This window comes from Lagenorhynchus albirostris, chromosome 2 (genome assembly GCF_949774975.1).
Source record: "Lagenorhynchus albirostris chromosome 2, mLagAlb1.1, whole genome shotgun sequence".
Taxonomy (NCBI): Eukaryota; Metazoa; Chordata; class Mammalia; order Artiodactyla; family Delphinidae; genus Lagenorhynchus; species Lagenorhynchus albirostris.
Genome location: NC_083096.1, coordinates 83,636,636 through 83,658,763, shown reverse-complemented (window position 1 = coordinate 83,658,763; position 22,128 = coordinate 83,636,636). Strand labels below are relative to the sequence as shown.

General features: G+C 46.7%; 1 protein-coding gene across 1 annotated transcript; it reads left to right on the top strand.

The window, feature by feature from the left end:
- Window positions 1–8,354: 8,354 nt before the first annotated feature.
- CD2 (CD2 molecule) lies at window positions 8,355–18,732 on the top strand. Its single transcript, XM_060142387.1, has 5 exons — window positions 8,355–8,443; window positions 8,582–8,887; window positions 12,905–13,138; window positions 17,179–17,301; window positions 18,385–18,732. Exons 1-5 carry the CDS (start codon window positions 8,383–8,385, stop codon window positions 18,681–18,683), a joined length of 1,023 nt encoding a protein of 340 aa, XP_059998370.1. The 5' UTR covers window positions 8,355–8,382; the 3' UTR covers window positions 18,684–18,732.
- The last annotated feature ends 3,396 nt before the right edge of the window (window positions 18,733–22,128 follow it).

Sequence of the window (22,128 nt, the reverse complement as noted above, 5' to 3'; positions counted from 1 at the left end):
GCATTGACAGGCGGATTCTTAACTACTGCGCCACCAGGGAAGTCTGGTGCTCTGCTCTGACCAGCCTGTAGACCGGCCTCAGGCCTCACGGTTCATTGAGGTGGTGTTTTAAAGAGGCTGCTATTATTTTGAGATGCTCCCCATCAAGACATGGGACCTAGTCGCCCCTGAAATCTGAGCTCTGTGACCCCTTCAGCCAGCTGAGTGCATGGGAATGATGTCTGGGACTTCTGAGGCTATAGGTCATAAAAGGCCAGGCCCTTGTGCCTGCTCTTCTTGGAATCCTGGCTCTCTGGTGGCCCCTCCCTCTCGGAAGGAAGCCACCACACTGCTGCATAAAGGGCCACGTGGTGTCCTCCAGCCCACAGTGCTGCAGTCCCCCAGTGCAAGCATCAGGCCTACGAACAGAGTCAGTTTTGGATGTGCCTCCCCCAGGCCCAGCTCTCCCAGCTCTCCCAGCATCCCTCCAGCCACCTGAGCCTTCCCAGTGGAGGCTACAGACGTGGCAGGGCAGGGAAGAGCCGTGCCCACGGGTTCTGGGAATGGCATGGTGGTTGTTTTATGCCACTATGTTTGTGGTGGTTTTTTGTGCATCCCAGGGCCCCCTGGCCTCACTTCCCCACACCCCAGTCAACTCTACAGAGCCAGGCTGCGGAAAAGTCTCCTTTCACATTGCTTTAAACTCTGCAGAAAGAAGGAGACTTCAAGGCAGGCAGCACTGAGTTGCTTCTGCTCGGAACAAAGCCTCCTATGACTTCCTACCGCCTGTCCCTCCTCTGCCTCCCCGACCTCTTCTCCTCCCAACACCTGCCCGGCCCCACACGTCCCCACTGGAAACCCCCTCCCCAAACGCCATGCGCTGCGGTCCCACCTCAGGGCCTTCGTGTGCTCTGTTCCCCCGCCTGGAGCACTCCTCCCCGACACACTCCACCCCTCCACACACACTCCCTTAGGCCTTTACCCTGAGCCACTTCCTCAGTAAGACCTTCGTGGTCACACTCTCTAAAAGTGCAAAACCTCCACCCCGGCTTGCACCCCTGCTTTAGTCCTCATTCTTCTCCCTCATTTTCACCATCTAAATGCTTATATGTTACTTATTTATGCTGTAGATTGTCTGTGTCTCCACTAGAAAGTAAGTTCATTGGGGGAGGGGGGCGTAGAATACATCCCAGGGCCCCGGAGAGCACCTGGCACAGGGAAATAGGCAGTCGATAAATATTCATTGAATAAATAAACGAATACTATGTGACAAAGTGTTGGTTTTGCTATTATCCTTAGAAACAAACTGAATATGTGCCTGTCACAATAAATATTTGTTAAAAGAGTAAGTGGAAAGCATGGAAGAATGGAGGGCCCTTAGAAAGGAGTGTGAATGTCATCCTGTCCCCAACCTCCAGGTCCAGCATCACTGCCCACTTCTCTCTTCTGCCGAACAGGAGCACCTCTTTCCCTCACACTGAAGCTTGTCTGCATCTGTGCTTCCCTCCTGCTGGGCCCTCAGCCTGGGATGTCCTTCACTGACCACTTCATGAACTTGTATCCTGTTAGTCTCTTAAGGGTCAGCTCAGGCTCAACCTCTCCCAGCTGAAGCCTCTTTGCTCTCCCATGAATTCCACCTGAGCGTGTCCGTGGCACTTCTCATGGGTACTGGGTTCCCTGGATGCCCGTCTCACCTCCGTCACGAGTCTGAGATCCCTGGGAGGACAGGGGCTGCACGTCCCTTGCTCATCTTTGTAGCCGCACCACCCCTGCTCACAGATGGCCTCGGATACAGATGGGGTATCAGGAGTTTGGGACCGTGGAGGAAGGATGGGGTAGGAGAAGAGGTAAGGAGAAGCCCATCCTCAGATTCTGAGACCTACTATAGTAGTGGCAGAAAGAACGCAGTTCTTGGATAAAAGAATCTGGGTCATCTCCTGGCTAAGTCTCCACAGAAATTCATTTAACTTCCTCAAGCTTTGGTTTCTTCACCTACAAAAATGCTTATACTGCAAGGATATTGTGTGGGTGAAAGAACATGGTTTTTTTAAGGGGGGGGAATGTAAACAAAAACACTACACAAATAGTTTGTATGCAAAGGTTAAGCGTTCTAACCACCTCCAGTGCAATTAGCAAGGGTGCAGTTCAGGTTGTGACCAGAGGGTGGCAGCAGCAGCAGCAGGCGGAAGCTTTGCCCCATGGTCCTCTGAAATAAAGCAGTCCCGGGAGCTGCTGGATTGCCCTGCGGTGATCGGTGATCTTTTTCTTTTCCGCCCAGCTCATCTAACTCGGACTGCAGTGGGATCTGGCTGTGCCTGCACTAAGCCCAGACACCTCCCTCTGATGATTTCCCCATAAGTTTTTGATGGCCACTCTCACTGTCACGTGTGTTTTTCATCAGTTACCTTATCTAGCTCTCACCACAACCTTCTGAGCTAAACTGAGCCAGCAGAATTGCTGCCCCTCTCCTACCTCACCATCCCAGACTCGATGAAATTGAGGCTCACAGAAGGACTTTGAAGGGCACACAGCTAGCAAGTGGGAAAAGTTAGAGCTCACTTTAAACCTGGATCTTCCAGCTCGAATTCCAGCATACCACCACTTCTTTTACCTTCTCTATTCAGTTGTTCATGCAACCAGCATTTACTGCATTCTCGCTGTTTGTGGGAGAGTTACATGGACTTCCAGCCACCGTGGACCCTTCTCAGGGCCTAGGCCAGCCGGTGTCTCCATCCTGTTCTTCTCAGGTGCTGGCCCTCAGTCTTTTCCCCTACTCTGCAGCCAGTACCGTCTTCTTGTTCCCTGGGCTCGTGTCCCCAAGCCTAGCAGCTGAGAAGCGCTCTGTTTCACTGCTTCTTCTATCACAAACTCACAGGTCCTGCTGTCGTTCTAGCTCAGCAGCCCTGAGAAATAAGTACGGGGAAGAAGGCTACAAAAATAAAAAGCAGAGCAAAGCAATACGTGCCCTAAGAAATCTTATAGTTTCCTAGCTCTTGTTGGTCTTAATCCGCAACTTTCTTGCTGGAAAGTATTCCGAAACCCTGAGAGCCTCCAGCTTTCCCGGCTAATTTCTGAAGGCAAAGCTTCTCAGTTTTGTCCCCGCCCCTTATTCTCTTAAGTAGACCCGTTTATCAGGAACATAGTGGCAAACAGGAAAGGTGATGTTTGTCGAGGATCTCCTCGGGGCCAGGCACTGCCCTAGACACTGGACACACATCACTTCATCTGACTCACAATAAGCTTGAGGATGGAGCCTTTGTCGTCTTTCACAAACGTGGAAACTGAGGCTCACAAGCTGAAACTGCATGCCTAGGTCTGTATAACTAGTATGCGTGGGCCAGCTCTGTTTGGCACAAATCTCTTTTCTCTGTAATCATGTGATTATACAACTAGTGACGTACATAGACATAGTGTATCCCTTCTCTCAGAGGCATTTACGGCCCCCCCCCAGCCCCCTCCCCGCCCCGTGGGGGACTTCCAGGCTGAATGACTCTCATTTCAGGTATCCAGACTTCACACAGGAACTGTCTCTGTGGGTTGATTCTCTCCTGCCTGCTGTGTGGGTGGGAAACTCCAAAGGAAAAGAAAACTCAGTTCTTGCCTCAGAGGAGATAACACCTGGCAGAGGACTTGGCGCTCAGAGATGGAGGTCTCCCTACGTGGAATATGCATCGGCGGCTGTCTGCACGAGGCTGCCTTTGGGAGAAGACCCACTCGCTGCCTGGCAGTGAAAATGGCTGCGGATTGATGCCGATTCTGATGTGACCACCCAGATACACAGCCAAGCTGAGTAACAGCAGGACCAGGCTGCAAACACACACACACACACACACACACACACACACACACACACACGGTGGCCTTTCTGATCCTCACTGAAGCCACAGCACACTCAGTTTTTAGTATAAAATGCAACCTGCTTACCTCCTTTTTCGTGTTTCTCACCTGAGCTTGCGGGAAGGTATAACCAGGGCACAAGCAGTGGTACCAAAGAGAGGAGATGTATGTTAAGTAGGAAAGCGAGGCTGGACATAGTGTTTCCTAAGTTGAGGAAGCACACGAGGGCTGGGAGGCAAAGATGACCCTGAGGTCTCAGTGGGTAACAGACAGTGTCCCAGAAGCTGGGCATTAGGCTGCTGACTTGGACAAGGCGGACAGACACACCCCAGAACCTCCCTGAGCTCAAGACCCTCAGCTGAAATGCAGAGAGGAGACCAGATCACTTCCTGAATTTCCTGCTGCTCTAAAATCTGACAATTCAGGACATTTGGTTGGGCGTGAACTGCTGCAGCGTGAACACAACCTGATTCTCTCTCGAGCGCATTACCTTGACACAAGTTGAGGGAGGCAGGAGTGAGGACCAAAGGTATTTCAGTAGTCAAGGATAGGGATTGGTCCTACAGTGAAATCTCTGGAAACGTCTTCTTCCGCCCCCTCCTCCTCTGCTTCTTACTCCCTTCCCCCTTAGACTATTTCCCCAGGAGTATTAGTTTGGGTAAGAAGAGTCAATGAAGACAGAACAAGAGACAGCCCCTAGAGGGCAGAGAGGTTGGAGAGGGAAAATTTGGAATGAGTCATCAGTGGATTTTCCCTGAAAGCTCACATACAGGAGGGTAGGAACTGCACCCACCCTCAGTACTGGGAGGTTTTACCTAAGTGGGAGGCCCACTTAGCATTAAAAAGAAATCAATTGCATAGCAATATATATTCAATTCGGAAATGTTAGAATAGCAGCAACAAACAAGGACAACAGAACAATAGCCTTTATCCCACGGACAGAGTTCAACACCCTGGTGGACATCCTTCCAAAAGACACACACCCAGCACGCACTTTTTGAGAAACAAAAATGGGATTACATTTTTTATCGTGACCTTTTTTTTTTCCATATTCAGTTTTTGTCCATATCATGATTTGTTTAACAAATTTCCTCCTTTCAAATATTTAAACCGATGACAGTTTTATTACCCTGAACTGGGCAAGTACTTTAGATGCATCTGAGTGAGTTGACTAATTGTCAAAGAGTTGCCACTATCATCATTGGTATACCACAATTAAATATTCTCTGGGGGGCTTCCCTGGTGGCGCAGTGGTTGGGAGCCCGCCTGCCGATGCAGGGGACACGGGTTCGTGCCCCGGTCCAGGAAGATCCCACATGCCGCGGAGCGGCTGGGCCCGTGAGCCATGGCCGCTGAGCCTGCGCGTCCAGAGCCTACGCTCCGCAACCAGAGAGGCCACAACAGTGAGAGGCCCGTGTACCGCACAAAAAAATATATATATTTAAATCACCTGCAATTTTGACTTAGAAAAAATGCTACAAGATATAAACTTTCAGCCAAGTCTTGTCTTTCATTATTTCCTTAAGATAAAATCATTCTTGTGGACTTGCTGGGTCAAAATATGAATATTCTTGATGCTTCTGATTCACACTGACAAACTGTTCACCAGAACCTCTACACCTGTTTGCATTTCTACTGTCCATATTCAAGAATTTCTGTTTTTACTATCATTAACACTGTATAGTTTATTTTTTTTAAAAAAAGATGAAAAATGCATCTATGTTAAAATTTACATTGCTTTATTAATAAATTGACTACATTTTCATAGGCTTATTCAGTTGTATTTCTTTTTTTGTGAATTGTCCCTTTGACAACTTTAACCAAATTTAATATCAAGGTGTTTTTTTCTACACTTTCTTTCTATATTTACATAAAAAATTCAATTTTAAGGATATTAAACTTTGTTATATATCTTGCAAATAATTTGCCCCCTTTAGTACTTTGTCTTTTAATGGTTTTTAGGGCTTTTTATGTACAAAATTTTTAAATTTTACATAGATTTATCGATCCCTTTCTTTTTCAGTTTCTGCCCTTTGAAGTCCAGCTCATTCGTCATTCAGAATTAAGAAAGATGTGAGAGGAGCAGGATTAATGTTTTAAAAAGAACAGAAAGTTGCTCTCCACTTGCTCCATGAGAGCCTAGGAAAACTATCAGGAAAGCTGAAACAGGTAACACCATGGCGGTCACCACATCGTCTGGACCAGACCTTCAGAGGCTGGAGTTGGCAGCTGGCCAGTGAGTTAGCCACTTACAAGCAAGGAAGCTAGATGATAATTGCTTCTCAGGATCTGCACATACTTTTGAGAAAACATGTGTCTTAAGCACCCTCTATCAAAAAAACTTTTTATTACAAAATTAATGTATTCATTATCAAAATTTCTAACTTCACAGAAGTTGATAAAGTAAAAAGTAAAAGTTTCCTTTCTTCTGCTTCCAAATTTTAGTCCTGAGAGGCGAAACACTGTTAAAAGTTTGGCATGAGTCCTTACAGACTTTTTCCTATGCATACACTATTACATGTGATATAATATAATATAATATAATAAGGATATAATATAATATATTCTTACTTTTAGGGCTACTTCATTCTATTTTAACTGTTATTCCATATTTCATAGTGTGAATATACCATAATTTTAGTTGTTTGAAAATTTTTATTACAAAAAGACACTATAACAAACATCTTGAACAGGATTTTTGCCATTTATGCAAGTATTTGTGAAGGATAGATTTCTCACGTTAAAATTACTAGGTAAAAAATATATATATTTTAAAGTTTAATGAAATTTTCCAAATTCCACCCCATGGGAGGTATGGCTTTATATACTCTCTCTAATATTATATGAAGGTGCCTGTTTCTCCCTACATTCGTGCCAATAATGTAAATCACTATCTTTTCTAACTTTGTCAATCTGATTGTGAAAATGGTGTTTTCTGGCTATAATATATATATATATATGTAACATTAGATGGCTTCTCATACATTTATTGACATTTTTTTCTATAAAGTTTTTCTTCTATAAACTGCTCATTTATATCCTTTGCTCATTTTAAGAACTGAATTTCGTTTGTCTTTTTGATGGATAGGAATAATTTATATACTTTGGATATTAATAATTTTTCATATATATGGCAAATTTTTCTGTCATTCTTTTCATTTTGTTCATCATCTCTTTGCCTATACTTCAGTATTACATTTTTACATAGCTGTGTCCATCTTTTCTTTATTAATACTTTTGGAACCTATAGTATATGTAGGTAGGCCTTCCATACTCAAAGGCATGAAAATATCCATCTATACTGTTTTTCTGTAGCACTGTGTTATACTTTTAACATTTAAAAATGTAATCCAACTGCGTTCTATTTTTGTGGGTGATGTGAATTAGGGATTTGCCACACAATCGTGAGGTAAATATCCTATTCAGGCTTCCTTTTGCCCAGTGGTTGAGATCCATTGTTTTGACTTACTTTCATTTCCTGGGCAACTTTCTGAGACAGGACATCCATAGTTGCACCTACAGTTGAAACAGAAAACAAGCACAATTTTTCAGATTTTTGCTCACTCTATCCTAAAGAATCATAAGGCTAGAATTTTACATTGGAAATCTGTAACTGGGTGCTCCTCTCTCTATAGCTGGGTCTCTCTGTGCCTCTTTTTCTGGTTGTGTCCATCAGGGCATCTCTGTTTCTCTCCCTGTCTCACACGTTTCTCTCCTCTGTCTTTCTCCTGTCCTCTAGCACTTCTCTTTTTTCTCCTTATCTCTTCCTTTCCTTAACCATCTACAGTGTTAACCATCTTAAATGTTTCTTGGATGACTTGTTCTGATTGTTTAATAGCATTTCATAGTCTCAATGCATTTTTGTTTGTTTTGGAACAATTTTTTATTTACCTATCTGTGAATTTCAATATAGTTATAAAATGTATGCTAAACATAAGATTTGGGGATTTGAAGCATTTACAGCTGAGACTCAATTTGTATTTGTTTCTTTTTATCACATAAACAGTCTTAGAACATTTAAAATGCCTTTTGAGAAAGAGAAAAAATCCACTTTCATAATTGTTTAGTATGTATACATTTTCCAGTATTTGTAATCATGGAATAAATGATTGTATTCTGCTAGCTATTCGCTTACAAACATTTACCTATATTTCTATGTGGTCCTGTTAGGGACATTACAGCAGAACGGATAGAAGTTGGGCCGTATGGTTGAATTTGGCTCCTTGTTAACTAAAGGGGGATCCTGAGTGATTTATTTAGCCTCTTAGTTCCTTTTCTCTTCGACGGGAATAATAAAACCCACTCAAGGTTGTTGTGAGGATTAAAATGTTATAAGAAGACACACACTCATAAATATACCTGCTTTGGCAAAGGAGCACATCAGCCAGGTTTTGTATGTGTGTGCGCGCGTGCGCACGTGTGTGTGTGTCTGTTTTCTATGTCACTGTAAAGAAGCAAAAAGGAGAGGCACGTGGTTAAGCTCTCAGGGGGTGGATTCCACTGGTGTTATTTCAGTTCCTTTTTAAAGAAGAGCTCAGAATCACAAGAAGGAAACTAACGCCAAAGATGAGCCTCACATGTAAAATCTTAACCAGCTTCCTTCTGATTTTCACTGTTTCCACCAAAGGTAAGTTGGTGCGTGGGTCTCCACTGTCACCATTAGAAGCTTCTTTGGCAACCCTGAAGTGAGTGCAAGAGTCAGAGAGGTCACAGCCCAGCTTTCCTCGGCAGTGAGCTACCTCAGTAACTTTCTTGCTTTTTGTAGGTGAGGTCTCTGAAAATACTGAAGTCATCTGGGGTTGCCTGGATCATGACATCAACCTGGACATTCCTGGTTTTCAAATGAATGATGGGGTAGCAGATACACGATGGGACAAAAACAAAATCAAGATTGCACAATTAAAACAAGACAAGCCACCTTACCAGATAACGGACACGTATGTGATGTTAAAAAATGGAACTCTGAAAATTAAAGCTCTGAAGAGAAATGATAGCGACGTCTACACAGTATCTGTATATGATTTGAATGGAAAAAACATATTGGAGAAAGCATTTGATTTGAAGGTTCAAGGTAAGTCTCTGTCCCCTAAATTCCTCCATCTCAGTATGGGCGCTATTTAGCAAGTGGAGGAATAGCATTTATGAAATGTCCCCAGCCCTGACCTTGGCCTTGGGGGAGCCCTAAAGGAAATCGAATGCATCCCTCCTACCTCGGTGCAGACTCCAGTCCTGTGAGAGAGATGGAATCCACAGCTAATAGACCCTCAAGTCTACATACCTCAAACTCTCTCTTCAGAGGCTGCGGGGATGCAGGGTTGAGTGAAGGATCTGGATTAAGATCCTGCGTTAATCACGAAGAGGGGAACAGGTGGGCAGAAGAAAAAGGTGGCCGTTCCAGGTGGATGCTGAAGGGCAAGCTAGGTACGAGACTGGGAAGGGGAGGCTGACTGGAGGGCAGTGGGTCTTCCATCCAGAGAGACAATTTCAAGCCAGGATGTCCTGAAGGAGTAATTGTAAGGCAGAAAAGGGCTGGAAATGGTGAATTTAAGGATGAACAGCCCTTGTTTCTAATCAGCTCAACATCGGCATGATCAAAGGTGGAAGATGATTGTTGCTGATATCTGTAGAAAATACACAAGGTGTGGCTTTGTATGTCTCTGCGTGTACTGGGAGGGTAGTAGTAGCTATTGAAGATGGAAGCTTGAAGCCTAGCTAGGAAGCTGCTGCTTTACTCCAAGTGAAGTAGGGAAGGGCTGGTCGGTGACACTCAATTCAGGTTTCACAGTGGAATCAGCTGAGGTGCTATTAAAGTTACCAGTGCTGAGTCCCATCCCAGACCAATTTAATCAGCGTTTCTTGGTGCAGGGCCTGGGCATCGTAGGTGCTAAACTCCCCAGGTGATTTTAATGAGCAGCCAAAGCTGATAACTAGTGGCCTAGACTAAAGGGTGCCTATAAAATGCCTAAAGAACGATGACGTCGGGGGTCATGTGTGGAGAAAGGATGAGCAAAGTGGCTTGAGTTTGGGAGACAGGGAAGAGGAAGTACAATAGAATGCAAGTGAAAATGAAGTCATAAGTCCAGGGGTCACTTGGCTGGGTGTGGATAAAAGTGAGAAGAGGAAGCTGTACTTAGCTTGGAGAGGAAGACAGGAACCCCAGCGTGAGCACAGCCAGAGATTCAGTGAGCAAATAAGCATTTCCGTGCTTTACACAGCAAACGCTGCCATAGGACGGGCCCCCTCCTCCTACCTAGAGTCACCATCCAGCCCTGTTCTTGAGCGCTCGGAACTGGTAGCAGCCCCCCTCCAACAGTCACAGACATTGTCAGCTCCTCTGCAAATGACAACTTTCCATACCTGGACCTGCACCAGGACGGAGAGTACATTCCAGAAATGGGGTGAGACAGAATGGAGCCAGAAGGGACTTCTGCTTGTGGGCTCTGGGAACCACAGATGTCGTGACTCTGCCAGCATGGGCTTGAGTGTCCTGTTTTGAACTTGAGCTTCACATTCATGTTTCCTTTGGTACTGCAGTGGTAATAATGGTTACCAGTGAGATGTCACGTGCTTTGCTACAGGATCTTATTTAAGGTTGCCACCAATCCTGAGAGGTAGCTGTTATTATCCCCTTACTATCTATAAGGAAACAGAAGTGGCTTGACAGGAGCAAAGTCAGGATCCAAACCCAAGGCTAGTTTTAGCAAGGATGGTGACATTCCCCCACCCACCACCCCAAACTGCTTTATTGTGGTATAATTCACATACTATAAAATTCAGCCATGATTCCATGGCTTGTAGTATATTTACAGAGTTGTACGACCATGACCGCAATCAATTTTAGAATGCTTTCATGACCTCAAAAATAAACCTTCACTCCTTTGCCAAAAGACACAGATCTTTCCATGACACAGCAGCCATCTCATTGTGTGTGTGTGTGTGTGTGTGTGTGTGTGTGAATGTCACACAGCGTGTCAATTTGTGGGTCCAGGCACCATTTCCTGCCACATGACCCTGGACAAATTCTCTGTCTGCTCTGAGTCTGATTTTCATAATAATAACTATCGGCTATTCCGTGGGACAAGGCTTCAGGGAGACAACTAAGCATAGGTGCCTTGGGCACCTGGAACACTATACCTGATTCCTCAGTGCTCGTGCTCTCCCCATCTCTTAGTTCCTCCATGCTTCTCAGTCTCCAACCTTGGTACCCACAGCTCCTTAAGGAGGGGGCTGCTGCTGCCAGCTGAGGAACCAGTGGAAGGCCCCTCAAAAGCAGATGTTAGTGGAGAAAGAGTTTGTCCTAGCAACCTGGAATCAAAGAGCCTCATCTGTGAGACGTGCCCCACAGGATCCAACCATGCCTCGTATAGGAAAGTATCTTACGGAGAGGATGTAGGTAAAGATATGACTTCGAGTGGCTGTTCATCTCTGGGTGGTTCATACCAGTGAAATACTGGAAAGGATCTTAAAGTCCCCAGCAGTTAGGAACTTATTAATTAAATCAAGAATAGATCATTTAATAAGATGATGAAAGTGTATATTTATTGGTGTTCCTAAAAGAATTTCATAATAGATCATTAAAGGAAAACAAGCAGACTAAAAAAATCTACGATCCAGTTTTAGTTTCTAGAACACTATTTATATGTGGTATGCATGGCATAGAAAACATTTGTTAAAGGGATGCAGCGAAACATTAATAATTATTGACTCTGGGTAGTAGAATTGCAAGTGGTTTTTAATCTTCTTGAAACTTTTTTGGTATTTTATCCATTTTTGCAGTGATGTGATTTACTGTTATAAATTTAAAAAAGAGTATTTCCATTTTGAAAACACAAGCAAACTCCTTGACTCAACCCCTAGGGTAGGCACTGACCCTGTCTTCTTGTATATGGTGATGTTTTTCCATCCTCTTCATTCTGGGTCACACCGAATCCCGGGATGGGAAAAAGAAAACCCTTAATTTCTGCCTGCCTATATTTTGGGACGGAAATGAACTTTGGTGAGAAAGTTCATGGGGAAGATATTATTGTCTGGGAGGGAGGAAATCAGAAAAAAAAAAAAGCTATCCATCTGCATAAAGAATGGAAGGATGCTGAGAGAGGAAAGTGGCAAGTCTGAGGAAAGAGAGGGAAGGATGAGAAAAAGGGCAGAAGTTGGTCACACGGCTCTCAAGTGGTGGAGTAGGATATGGACCCGGCCCAACTGACACCAAGGCCAGGGCTTTTTCTTTCATGACGCAGCCTTCGAATGTTATCATGTCAGAAAAGGAGAGGCAGGGCGTGTATGATTACGATTACAACAACTACCACCAATATTGTCAGTACCTGTCAGTGTGCCAGGGCTTTGTCACATGTCATCCCTGCTGTGATAGGTGGGGAATGTCTTTCTTATCCTTCTCTTGTGGATGAGGTCCAGTGAGGTCCAGTGGTGAGGTCCAGCAGCTCTGGGACGCTGAAGGCGTTCTCTCCCTCCAGAGCTTGAACTGCACACCTGACCCCCTGCTCCCAGGACCTGCTGCTTCATTTGTGACCAAGGCCCCAGGCTACACATGTACCAGTCCTCCAGGGACAAGTTCCCAGCTGCTTTTAAAGCATTGCCCCCACCCCGCTATCCCTCACAGGCTCCTGAGCATATGGGGAGCAGGGTGTGGTAAACCTCTTACCCGTACTACTGAACTTGGATTTGGAAGGGTGAGCTCCTCTCCTGATTTGCCATTTATTAGTGGGTGCCCTTGGACTGTCCATTTAACCTCTCAGAGCCTTGGGCACTTCATCTGTAAACAAGAAGAAAAACATGTGCCTCTCTGTTGGGATGAAATGATATGTGAAAACATTTTAAGGTCTAAAACAGCACATAAGCCTGTGATATGATGTATCTTTTACTGATATAATGTATCTGTAAATATCAGAAATAAATTTGTTGTGAATGTGCTGTATAAATAAAATGAAATAGAAATGGTTTTTGAAAATTGCTAGGGATCTTTGAAATTTTTTCTGGTCCCAAACTAACTCAATTTCCCCTCTATAAATAGGTATGTCTTTTACAATCAGTAAATGGCCTAATATGAATTGAATCTTTCTTTTCTTTCCAGAGATGGTCTCAAAACCTGTAATTTCCTGGAGTTGTACCAACAGAACCCTGATCTGTGAGGTAGCAAAAGGAAGTGACCCTAAATTAAAACTGTTTATAAATGAGACCCGTATCAAAGAAAGTCATCAGAAGGTCATCACATACAAGTGGAAGAGCAAACGGACTGCATCATTCAGCTGCGTGGCGAGTAACAATGTCGGTGCCCAAGCGAGCACGGTGACCATCAGCTGTTCAGGTGCGTGGTGGGCACTGGTCAGACACCCCAAGTTCACTTCACAAACACGGCCTTTGAGGCCCACAGCAGAGGACCGCTCCAGGGCCTGGGTGCTTGGGCTAGGAGGCATGCTTGGCTCAGGGTGAGGACTGAAAACATACCCCCTTTCCCCGGAAATCTTCAAGGGAAGTCCTAGAGGAGAGAGGAGGTAGTGCTCTATGGTTGCCCATCTTGGGAATCTTCTCAGAGAGCATGGTATAACCTCAGGCAATGAAAAAGATTCTCTGCTAGGAGGAAGAATTGCCGAGTTGAAGAGATAAAAGGAGCTGTGACGGTGATCTCACACAGACCGCCACTTCCCAGAGAGGCAAGCTGACTGGCCCACGATCCCTCAGCTAGTCAGTGACCATGATTGTGGCTCCTAGGGCAATAATGGAGAAGGGAGCAAAAAAGATTCCTTTCTGGAGGGGAGATGGCTGGCACCTCCTATCAGGGGCAGGTGCAGAAGGGCTGTAGAAACCCTGGGAGTTAGAGGCTTGGGGGGAAGAAGAGCTCGAGGCCAGGGAGGACCATGAACACAGGTGGGCAATGGTCTCACTGCCTCAGAGCAGACAGCCCAGCACCAGAAAGTTCTGAAACTTCAAGAGTCTAAGCTCTTCCCTGGACCACCAGCCTCATGTGACCCCTAGAAGTAATTTTTTTAAATAAATTTATTTATTTTTGGCTGTGTTGGGTCTTCGCTGCTGTGTGTGGGCTTTCTCTAGTTGCGGCGAGCAGGGGCTACTCTTTGTTGTGGTGCGTGGGCTTCTCACTGCGGTGGCTTCTCTTGTTGTGGAACCTGGGTTCTAGGTGCGAGGGCTTCAGCAGTTGTGGCTCGTGGGCTCTACAGCACAGGCTCAGTAGTTGTGGTGCATGGGCCCAGTTGCTCCGCGGCACGTGGGATCTTCCCGGACTGGGGCACGAACACGTGTCCCCTGCATCGGCAGGCGGACTCTCAACCATTGCACCACCAGGGAAGCCCTAGAAGTAATTTTTGAAAGGTGGCCTGCTCTGGGAGCCAGGAGTCTTGGCTTCTAGTTTGGAGGAAAAAAAAAAAAAAAAAAGACACAGGCAGGGGCTGCAGTCATGTCAGTCAGGTGCAAGCACTACTGGGGGAGCATCCATGTCCAAGTTCACTCACGGGGGCGGCATTGGGCTGCCTTACAATATGGCAGCTACTTCCCCCAGAGCAACCTTTTTTTTTTTTTTTGCGGTACGCGGGCTTCTCACTGTTGTGGCCTCTCCCGCTGCGGAGCACACGCTCCGGACGCGCAGGCCCAGCGGCCATGGCTCACGGGCCCAGCCGCTCCGCGGCACGTGGGATCTTCCCGGACCGGGGCACGAACCCGTGTCCCCTGCATCGGCAGGCAGACTCTCAACCACTGCGCCACCAGGGAAGCCCAAGCCGTTGACTTTTTGTACTTGATCTCAGGAGTGATAGATGGTGCATCACTGCTGCGGTATTCTATTCATTAGGAGCCTGTCAGTAAGTCCAGCCCACATTTAATCAGAAAGGGTCTCACACCAGCGGGAATACCAGAGGCAGGGCTCAGCGGGGACCATGCTAGAGTCTGCCAGTCACACGCTCAGACCAGCGTCCCTTCACCTCCCGTGAGGTCTATGTCTGCCCACCAGCCGTCCCTCCGTGCCCCCCATCACTAAGGCACAGTGAGTGAAGTCGCCCCTCCTCGACTTCACAAGCTCTTAATCCCCTTTTAGGAGGCTCTTGATTAGAGCTGCCAGATTTAGCAAATAAAAAGAGACAGTATAAATGTGTTCCAAGTGTTGCGTGGGACATACTTATACTAAAAACTATTCGTTGTTTATTTCAAATTTAACTGGGCATCCGGTGTTTTATCTGGCAGCCCTACTCCACGCTTATTTTAACTAGATCCCACCAGTATAAAAATGTGTGTGCATGAGGGATGGAGCGAGGGAAGAAGGGCTTTGGGGGAAGATGAGGTTGGAAGACTGGAGCATTCCTGTCCCTTACTCTGTGGTACAGAGTGGGAGCCAGTCTGGGAAGGGGCCACTAGAGAGATGGGAGGCATACCTAGGGGGAGACTGGGGAGGACAGGGCTGCTCTTGAAAACCCTAAAATGGACCTGGATGTTTCATCCTAAAAGGCCAAGGCAGAGTGGAGCAATGACAAGATTAACCACTTGGCTCAGAAAAGATGAGCATGTACTTAAAACCGAAATAGTAGGAGGAAGGAGCAGGTTTGGACACACAAGAAGGACTCCACCACATAAACTCGTGGGCACATTATCTCCAAGAGGGAGTGCAGGAAGGAGTGTGGCTGGATTTAGTGACTGTGAGGACATAGCTTTCGATGACAGAGCCACAGCTGCCTCTGAGACACACTGGAGCATTCCCCGCAGAAAGCCCCCAGAGGCTGTGCTGGACGAATCTGTGAACAGACTGTGTAAGGCACTCCAACATTCCCAAGTGTGCCCAGATAGGGGCGTGCTTGCCCTGCCTGAGGACTCTGAGAAGACAAGCTAGTGGCTGCATGGTTTAGTCCCTGCTCCCCAACTGGTCCTAGGCGCATGCCCCCCCGCACCCAGGTCAGACCCTGGGAAGTCCTTGGCTCAGCCCAAGGTGGACTCCAATAGCCCTGGCCCTTCCTCCAAGCAGGCAGAGCCTAAAGGACCCCCCTAACTTTCCCGGTCCAGTTTCACAGCAGGTTAGGATTATGCCTGCTTTTCCAATGGAAGCCGCTTCATCCACAGAGCATAGAGAGGCTGCGTAACTGGCAGGCAAAGAGTGGGTCAGAGGGAGACTTAGGAAAGAAAGCAAGGAGTAACAACCCACCGCAGTCTGGAAACCTGTTTCGTTTCGTTTCTGAGCCTCTGACTTGCTCCTGGGGCCCATCCTGGGCTTCATGAACAACAGTATCTTCCCAGGAATGTTTGGCTAGAGAAGGGTTTCCTTGTGATGTTGGGCAGAACTCCATTTGTTCTCCAGATGTACGAGTCCCCTGAACCCTGGCCCCAGCTGCTGCCTCTGTGACTGCTGTTGACTCACAAAAGGGCAGATGGCCCAGCATCCCTCCCGGGAAATAGCTCCCAGAAGCACCGGTGCACGGAACTGTAGTCAGAGCAGACCCTGATCTTTGTGTGTAGTTTTACAGTTTACAGAGCACTTTCACATCCATTATCTGATTGACTTCCAGCAGCCACCTGTGATATAAGTTCCTTATCTCCATTTTTTAAAGACAGGAACAGGCTCAGAGAGGTGGAGTAACTTGCCAAAGGTCACACAGCTCTTGCCTAGAAGAGCCTGCTCTCAAACCCATTTCTCTTAACACAGTCGTTGTTATCCTCCTTGCATGACAGCAGCTGAAGATCCGTGAGCTGAAGATCAAGTCCACTGCTGCTGCTAACTCACCGTGTGTCTGAGTTTCTCTCACAGGCCAGGGAAAATCTGGGACGGGGTGCTGCCTCTGAGGTCAGAGAACTGGGTTGGACACATGAAACATGTATCCTGTCTTTAGAAACTTTCTGGTCAAGAGGGTGAGAAAACATCATGACGAGGGAGGGCAGCCGGAGATGAAGCTGGAAAAACAGTGCAGAAACATGGAGACGAGGGGCTGCTTAAAGGCACCACTCAGGAATGGATACTGTGTGGCCTCAGGCAACTCATCCTCCCTCTCTGGGCCTTGTCTGTGAAACTAGAGATTACCCTAGATTTTCTCTAAACTCTTTCTCAGATCTAAACTTCTGTGACATTCTCCTTGATAGGGGACAGTGCTTGGTACGTGAAGAATCAGGCATTTGTGGTTCAGGAGAGCAGTTCTCCAAGGAACGTTCTGAGAGGGCTTATCCTGGACCCTGCACCCGCTCAGGTATTGACCCAGTTCACAGCCTCCATGAGCTTGGCTTCCCTGAGGTTGAAAAGTCCCACCAAGCTCTTCTATCTGAAAGAGAGGAGGCAGGAGTCCTCGAGTCCTTGGCCAGAGCAACGAAATGGCCCCTCTTCCCAGGACGCTCCCATCCATCCCACGTCTGTTCCTCTTGCAGAGAAAGGTCTGGATATCTATCTCATCGTCGGCATTTGCGGAGGAGGCACCTTCTTCCTTGTCTTCGTGGCACTACTCGTTTTCTACATTAGCAAGAGGAAAAAACAGAGGAGTAGGAGAAATGGTAAGCTCCCTCTCTTCTGTCCCACCACAGGCCTGGGTGAAATCCCCGTGGAAACAACTCATGGGTCTGGCACTTAGAGTCTGGAAAGAAAATAATGGAGATGGGTAGTTTCAGAATGTCAGGGCTGTAACCGGCAGTTACGGTTTGTTCCATTTTGTGGTTAGCTTGATTTTTGAAAAACAAATTCTCAGTGATAACCATGTGGGAGCTTTGAGAAGCTCCATCCAGGCTGGCCTCGTTGGAATCCACCACCTGAGGCTGACTGGGTATACAGCTGTGTGGACATATGTTGAATGAGCCACATATATCTATGTGGGTAGAAAGATAAGCTTCGAAACACAATTTCTGTGAAGAAACACCTTGTCTTCTCCTGAGGGTGTGGCCAAGGTGGGTTCAAGACCAAGCTCCTAGGAATACAGGTAAAATTTCAGGACATCAGGGACTCACTTGTTCTAAAACTGGATGTTTATATCCCCTTTCCAATTCACTGTTCCAAAGGGAGGGGTTAGGGCTGTGAGTGTTTCTTCCTTGAATCAGGCCAGTCTGACAACTCACCTAGAATGAAAAAGTTATGCTCATAAGCGAGGAGCTGGCTCAGGGAGCGTCCAGGCGACTCGAAGCAGTGTGGGTGAATGACAGCAGAACTGGGTGGAAGGCAGATCTAACTGAGAGACCCATCCAAAGGCAGGGAGTGACTAATGTCCTCTCTGACTACTCAGATCCTATTACAAGGGCCGTAACCCTGAGGTGCTCTAGGGCATGATCCCTGGGATGACTCAGAGGCAGGGCTGGGGTCTGAGTGCCCTCTCTGCTCCCTGGAGACCCAGGCACAAAACTATCCCCCACTGGTCTCTAAAGCCCTGGGCTCTCCCTCTATTTTTCTGGTGGGCATTTCTGTCTCCCCTACCCCCCCCCCAAGGCCTGGAATCTCTAGAGGGTAGAGGTGGCTTCTGCTTCCTCATCGTATCCCCCAGAGCAGCTAGCATGACATCTTGTACACAGGAGGGGCACTCAATAAATAGTTATATTGATCTTGATTGTATCTTGCCAAGAAAAACTCTCCCGAGGTTTTTATTGTTGCAGATGAAGAGATGGAGATAAGAGGGAAGAGACTGACCCCTGAGGAAAGGGGCTGGAAGCCCCACCAAATTCCAGGCTCAACTCCTCAAAATCCAGCCATGTCCCAAACGCCTCCAATACCTGGTCATCGTCCCCAAGCACCCGCTCATCGTCCCAGGCCTCCTGGCCCCCGTGTCCAGCACCAGCAGAAGAAGAGGCCTCCTCCTACCCTGGGCAAACAAGTTCACCTGCAAAAAGGCCCTCCCCTCCCCAAGCCTCGAGTTCAAACGAAACCTCCCTGTGAGGTCGAAGAAAACTCGTAACTGTCTCCTGATGCAGCTGTCCTCTTCCTCTAATTAAAAGAGATTAAAAACCGTCCTTTCCCATAAAAGGCGCTGTGGAATTTCTCCACTCCAGGTGTGCATGCCCACACTTCCATCAAGTGTGCTCTACAAGCAGACCATGATCTCCTCCCCAGCCCAGGAGCCACAGCCATGTCTGTACCTTCCAACTCAGCCATGTGGTCTGACGTCTGGAGTCTCTGGCCTCCTCACAGATCTCCACCTCAGCAGGAAGGGAAAAACAATAAAAGTGCACACATTAGGATGATGGGTGATGGAGCGCAGAATCCTAGAGCTCTCGTACCCTCCCTCTCAGAGCACGTGCCGGTGTCAGATGTCAAGCAGTCGCTGTGGCCATGTCTCGCTACAAGCAGCTTCCTGCTTGAGAGACCCTTGGTTTTCTTAGGGTGGACACTTGCTTACCATATCGCGAGTACAAGTGAAACAAATGCCTTGAATTTGACCCCAGCATCTACTCGCTGTAGAAAGGAGCCCAGCATCGAGCTGCTGAATGAGAAAGAGGCTAGTGGGTGGGGTGTGACGGCAGGACCAAATTTGGCCATCCCACTTCAACTGGGCCACCTTAATCCCCACCAGAACAACCAGAATCCACTCCCCAGGTCTCAGCTGCAAAGCTGGACCCACAGCCTATTGGTAGATTTATACAATGAATTGAAATCTCTGTGCACACACTTCAACAAGAGACACCAGAAAACATAACCTCATTTTGGGTTTTACTTCCTTGACTCTTCAGACATGGTCACCACGATCTGTAAAACCATCCTTGAAAAGAGGGGAATCCATGAATACTGAAGGTGCCATGAGCCTAGCAGACAACATGTAGAAGGGCAGGCTAAGAGACAACTTGGCTGGAGCAAATCCCAAGTCTTAAGGGACCATTATTAAAAGTTCAGGCCCCACCCCCAGCTAGCAGTCATGCTAGCTGTACTTTGAGGGAAGTGGGAGAAAAAAAAAAACAGTTTACAGTTAAGGTTCTAAAACAATAGGTGGTGAGAAGGCACCTGCTTTGAAATGTTGGTACCATGTTGTTTGTGGTCCCATCCGCCCACCTTCTCCCAGCTTCTTAGACTTGCTAAACCTTGTCAGGCTCGGGCAGGAAGCTCTGAGGTCTAAACCACAAAGTCTATGTACATTCAGGACTTCCTGTGAGAGCTCACGGAGGGTTGAACTGTTCTTTTCTCTGAACCTGAACATCCATTGTTTTAGCTCCCAGAGTTAATTATTAAGAATAATGATGAATGGAAGCCCATAGCTTCCTGAAATTCAAACATGAAATCCAGTCAAGTAACAGTCATCACAAGATCAACCTAGGAAGAGAAATGAAGGTCTTAGCACTGCCCCCTTTCTCCTTCCTCATTGCAGTCCTGCGCTATTCCATCAGCCATCCTGCCAGAATGGCTCCTATCCCATTCCCTTCCTGAAGCCCTCCCTGGCCTTACCAGCCCGCGCTGTGCTTTTCTCCTGAAATCTTGTGGCATTATATATCATACAGAACACGTATTGCCTCTAACTATTCAATCCTTCATCATTTAACTCATTCAACAAACATTTATTGAACTTCTACTACATACCAAGCTCTGTGCTAGGTACTAGGAAAACAGAGGTGTACATGGAATCTTTGCTCTCAAGGCACTCACTGTCTAGTTGGGGGAGGAGTAGACTAATTACAGGATAAATGTAACAGTGTGATAAGTATAGGTCAGAGGCCAATACAGGAGCCCAGAGGAAGAACTTGGAATCTGGATTGAGTGGTGGGACTGGGGTGACACAGAAGGCTTCCTGGAGGAGGTGGCATTTGAACTGAGTTGTAATAGATGAGTAGAACTGGTGAAGCAGAGGTGCAGAATTACCCATGTAGAGGGAACAGCAAGAGGAAGCTCATGCCGACTACCTGTTTATATAAATATGTTATTCATTTTTCAACTACTATGTTTCATCAATTTGAAGATACCATTGATTTTTAACTGGCACCATTATTTACATACCACGAGAAAGAAAAAAACACTCTCAATCACACTGTTAACAAATGCTAAGATACAATCAATTTTAGGCCCAACCCCATTCCTGAGGTGTTAAAATGTGAATAAAAAGTGCATTTTAGAAGCAATGAAATGCATGGTTAACAAGCCTCCTGAGGACGTTGACCACTTCTCAGCGTTGCCCGTACCACTTTACTGAAAATTTCACTGGCCAGTTGACTCGATGGGTGAGTACAGTCTTGATGAAAGGAAGGGAAGTGAACATCCATGGCATCTACATACGGAAGATACACTCCCTGGCCTGCTGGAATCTCCACCGTGAGGCAGAAAACACAGGCCTCACTCAAGATTTGTGCTGCAGTCACCCCTGCTGAGGTTGTGTGATCTCCCACTGAGCCTGTCCCAGAGTGTGGACTTTCTGAGACGTGGTCAGGCCAGCTGCAGAATAGCTAGCTGAGCTTGTGAGAAAAAAAAAAAATCGATGATTCAGTAGCTTAAGTTGGGGCCCGAGACTCTGTTATTTTTAACAATAACAATTCTGAGGGGTTTTCAAGTGGGGAACCGCAGGTGTGATGGTCCAATACTGGTCCTCCAATTATTAATCATCAGTGACTTGTCAAACCCGAGGACTTTATAGATAATACAGCATTGTAAGAAAAGCAGCCACGGTCCAGTTAAAGAATCCTCTATGGGTAACGTCCACTACAATGAATTCATCCTGGTTGGAAGATATATTTAGGTCATTTGAGACACTGGAACACCCTAAAGTGGCACATGAAGATGGAAAATTCCGGTCTTTTTGATATCCTCCCTGCTTTCCCTAAAAGCAGTCTGATCCTAGCAACTGGGTCAGCCTAGCTCCAAGGGGACGTTCGCTGCAGACTAGCAGTTTCATCTCAGTGTTCCTTCTGCAGTCTCTAGGGTGAGCTCGCCTGGGCTGGCTGGGCTGCAGCCACACGGTTCCTCAAGCTCACCCATGTGTTCCCCACTGCAGGATCATTGCACATGCTGACCCCACTGCCCAAACCCCTCACCTGGCTCTTCACCTGTCCACACTCTTCTTTCAGGACTCAGATTGAGGGTCATGAAAGAGGCCCTTCCTGACCCCTGAACTCTGCCGTGACATGAACCTTGTGAGACCATCTCATCTCTGTGTCTCATTCTGTGGTCCTCTAGTTCAAAGGAGGATGAGGCCCACAGGTACTGCAGCCAGAAGGTTCTGACTCTCTCTCACTGGCTTTGAAAGCTTGAATAATTTACTCAGCCTCTTTGAACATTGGTTTCCTCATCTGTAAAATGGGGATAACACCTCACAGGGTTAAAGTGAGGATTAGCTAGAAATAATGTCTGTAAATGTAACTGGGATGCCCTGGTGTACAGCAGAAATCTGAAAACTCTGAGCTTTCTTTCTGGCTTGATACCTGAGA

Bases quoted from the DNA above. Each gene is read 5' to 3' on its own strand.
- CD2 (XM_060142387.1), top strand. From the start codon at position 8,383: ATGAGCCTCACATGTAAAATCTTAACCAGCTTCCTTCTGATTTTCACT. The intron at 8,444-8,581 runs GTAAGTTGGTGC...TGCTTTTTGTAG, and splicing joins TTTCACTGTTTCCACCAAAG to GTGAGGTCTCTGAAAATACT. The intron at 8,888-12,904 runs GTAAGTCTCTGT...TTTTCTTTCCAG, and splicing joins ATTTGATTTGAAGGTTCAAG to AGATGGTCTCAAAACCTGTA.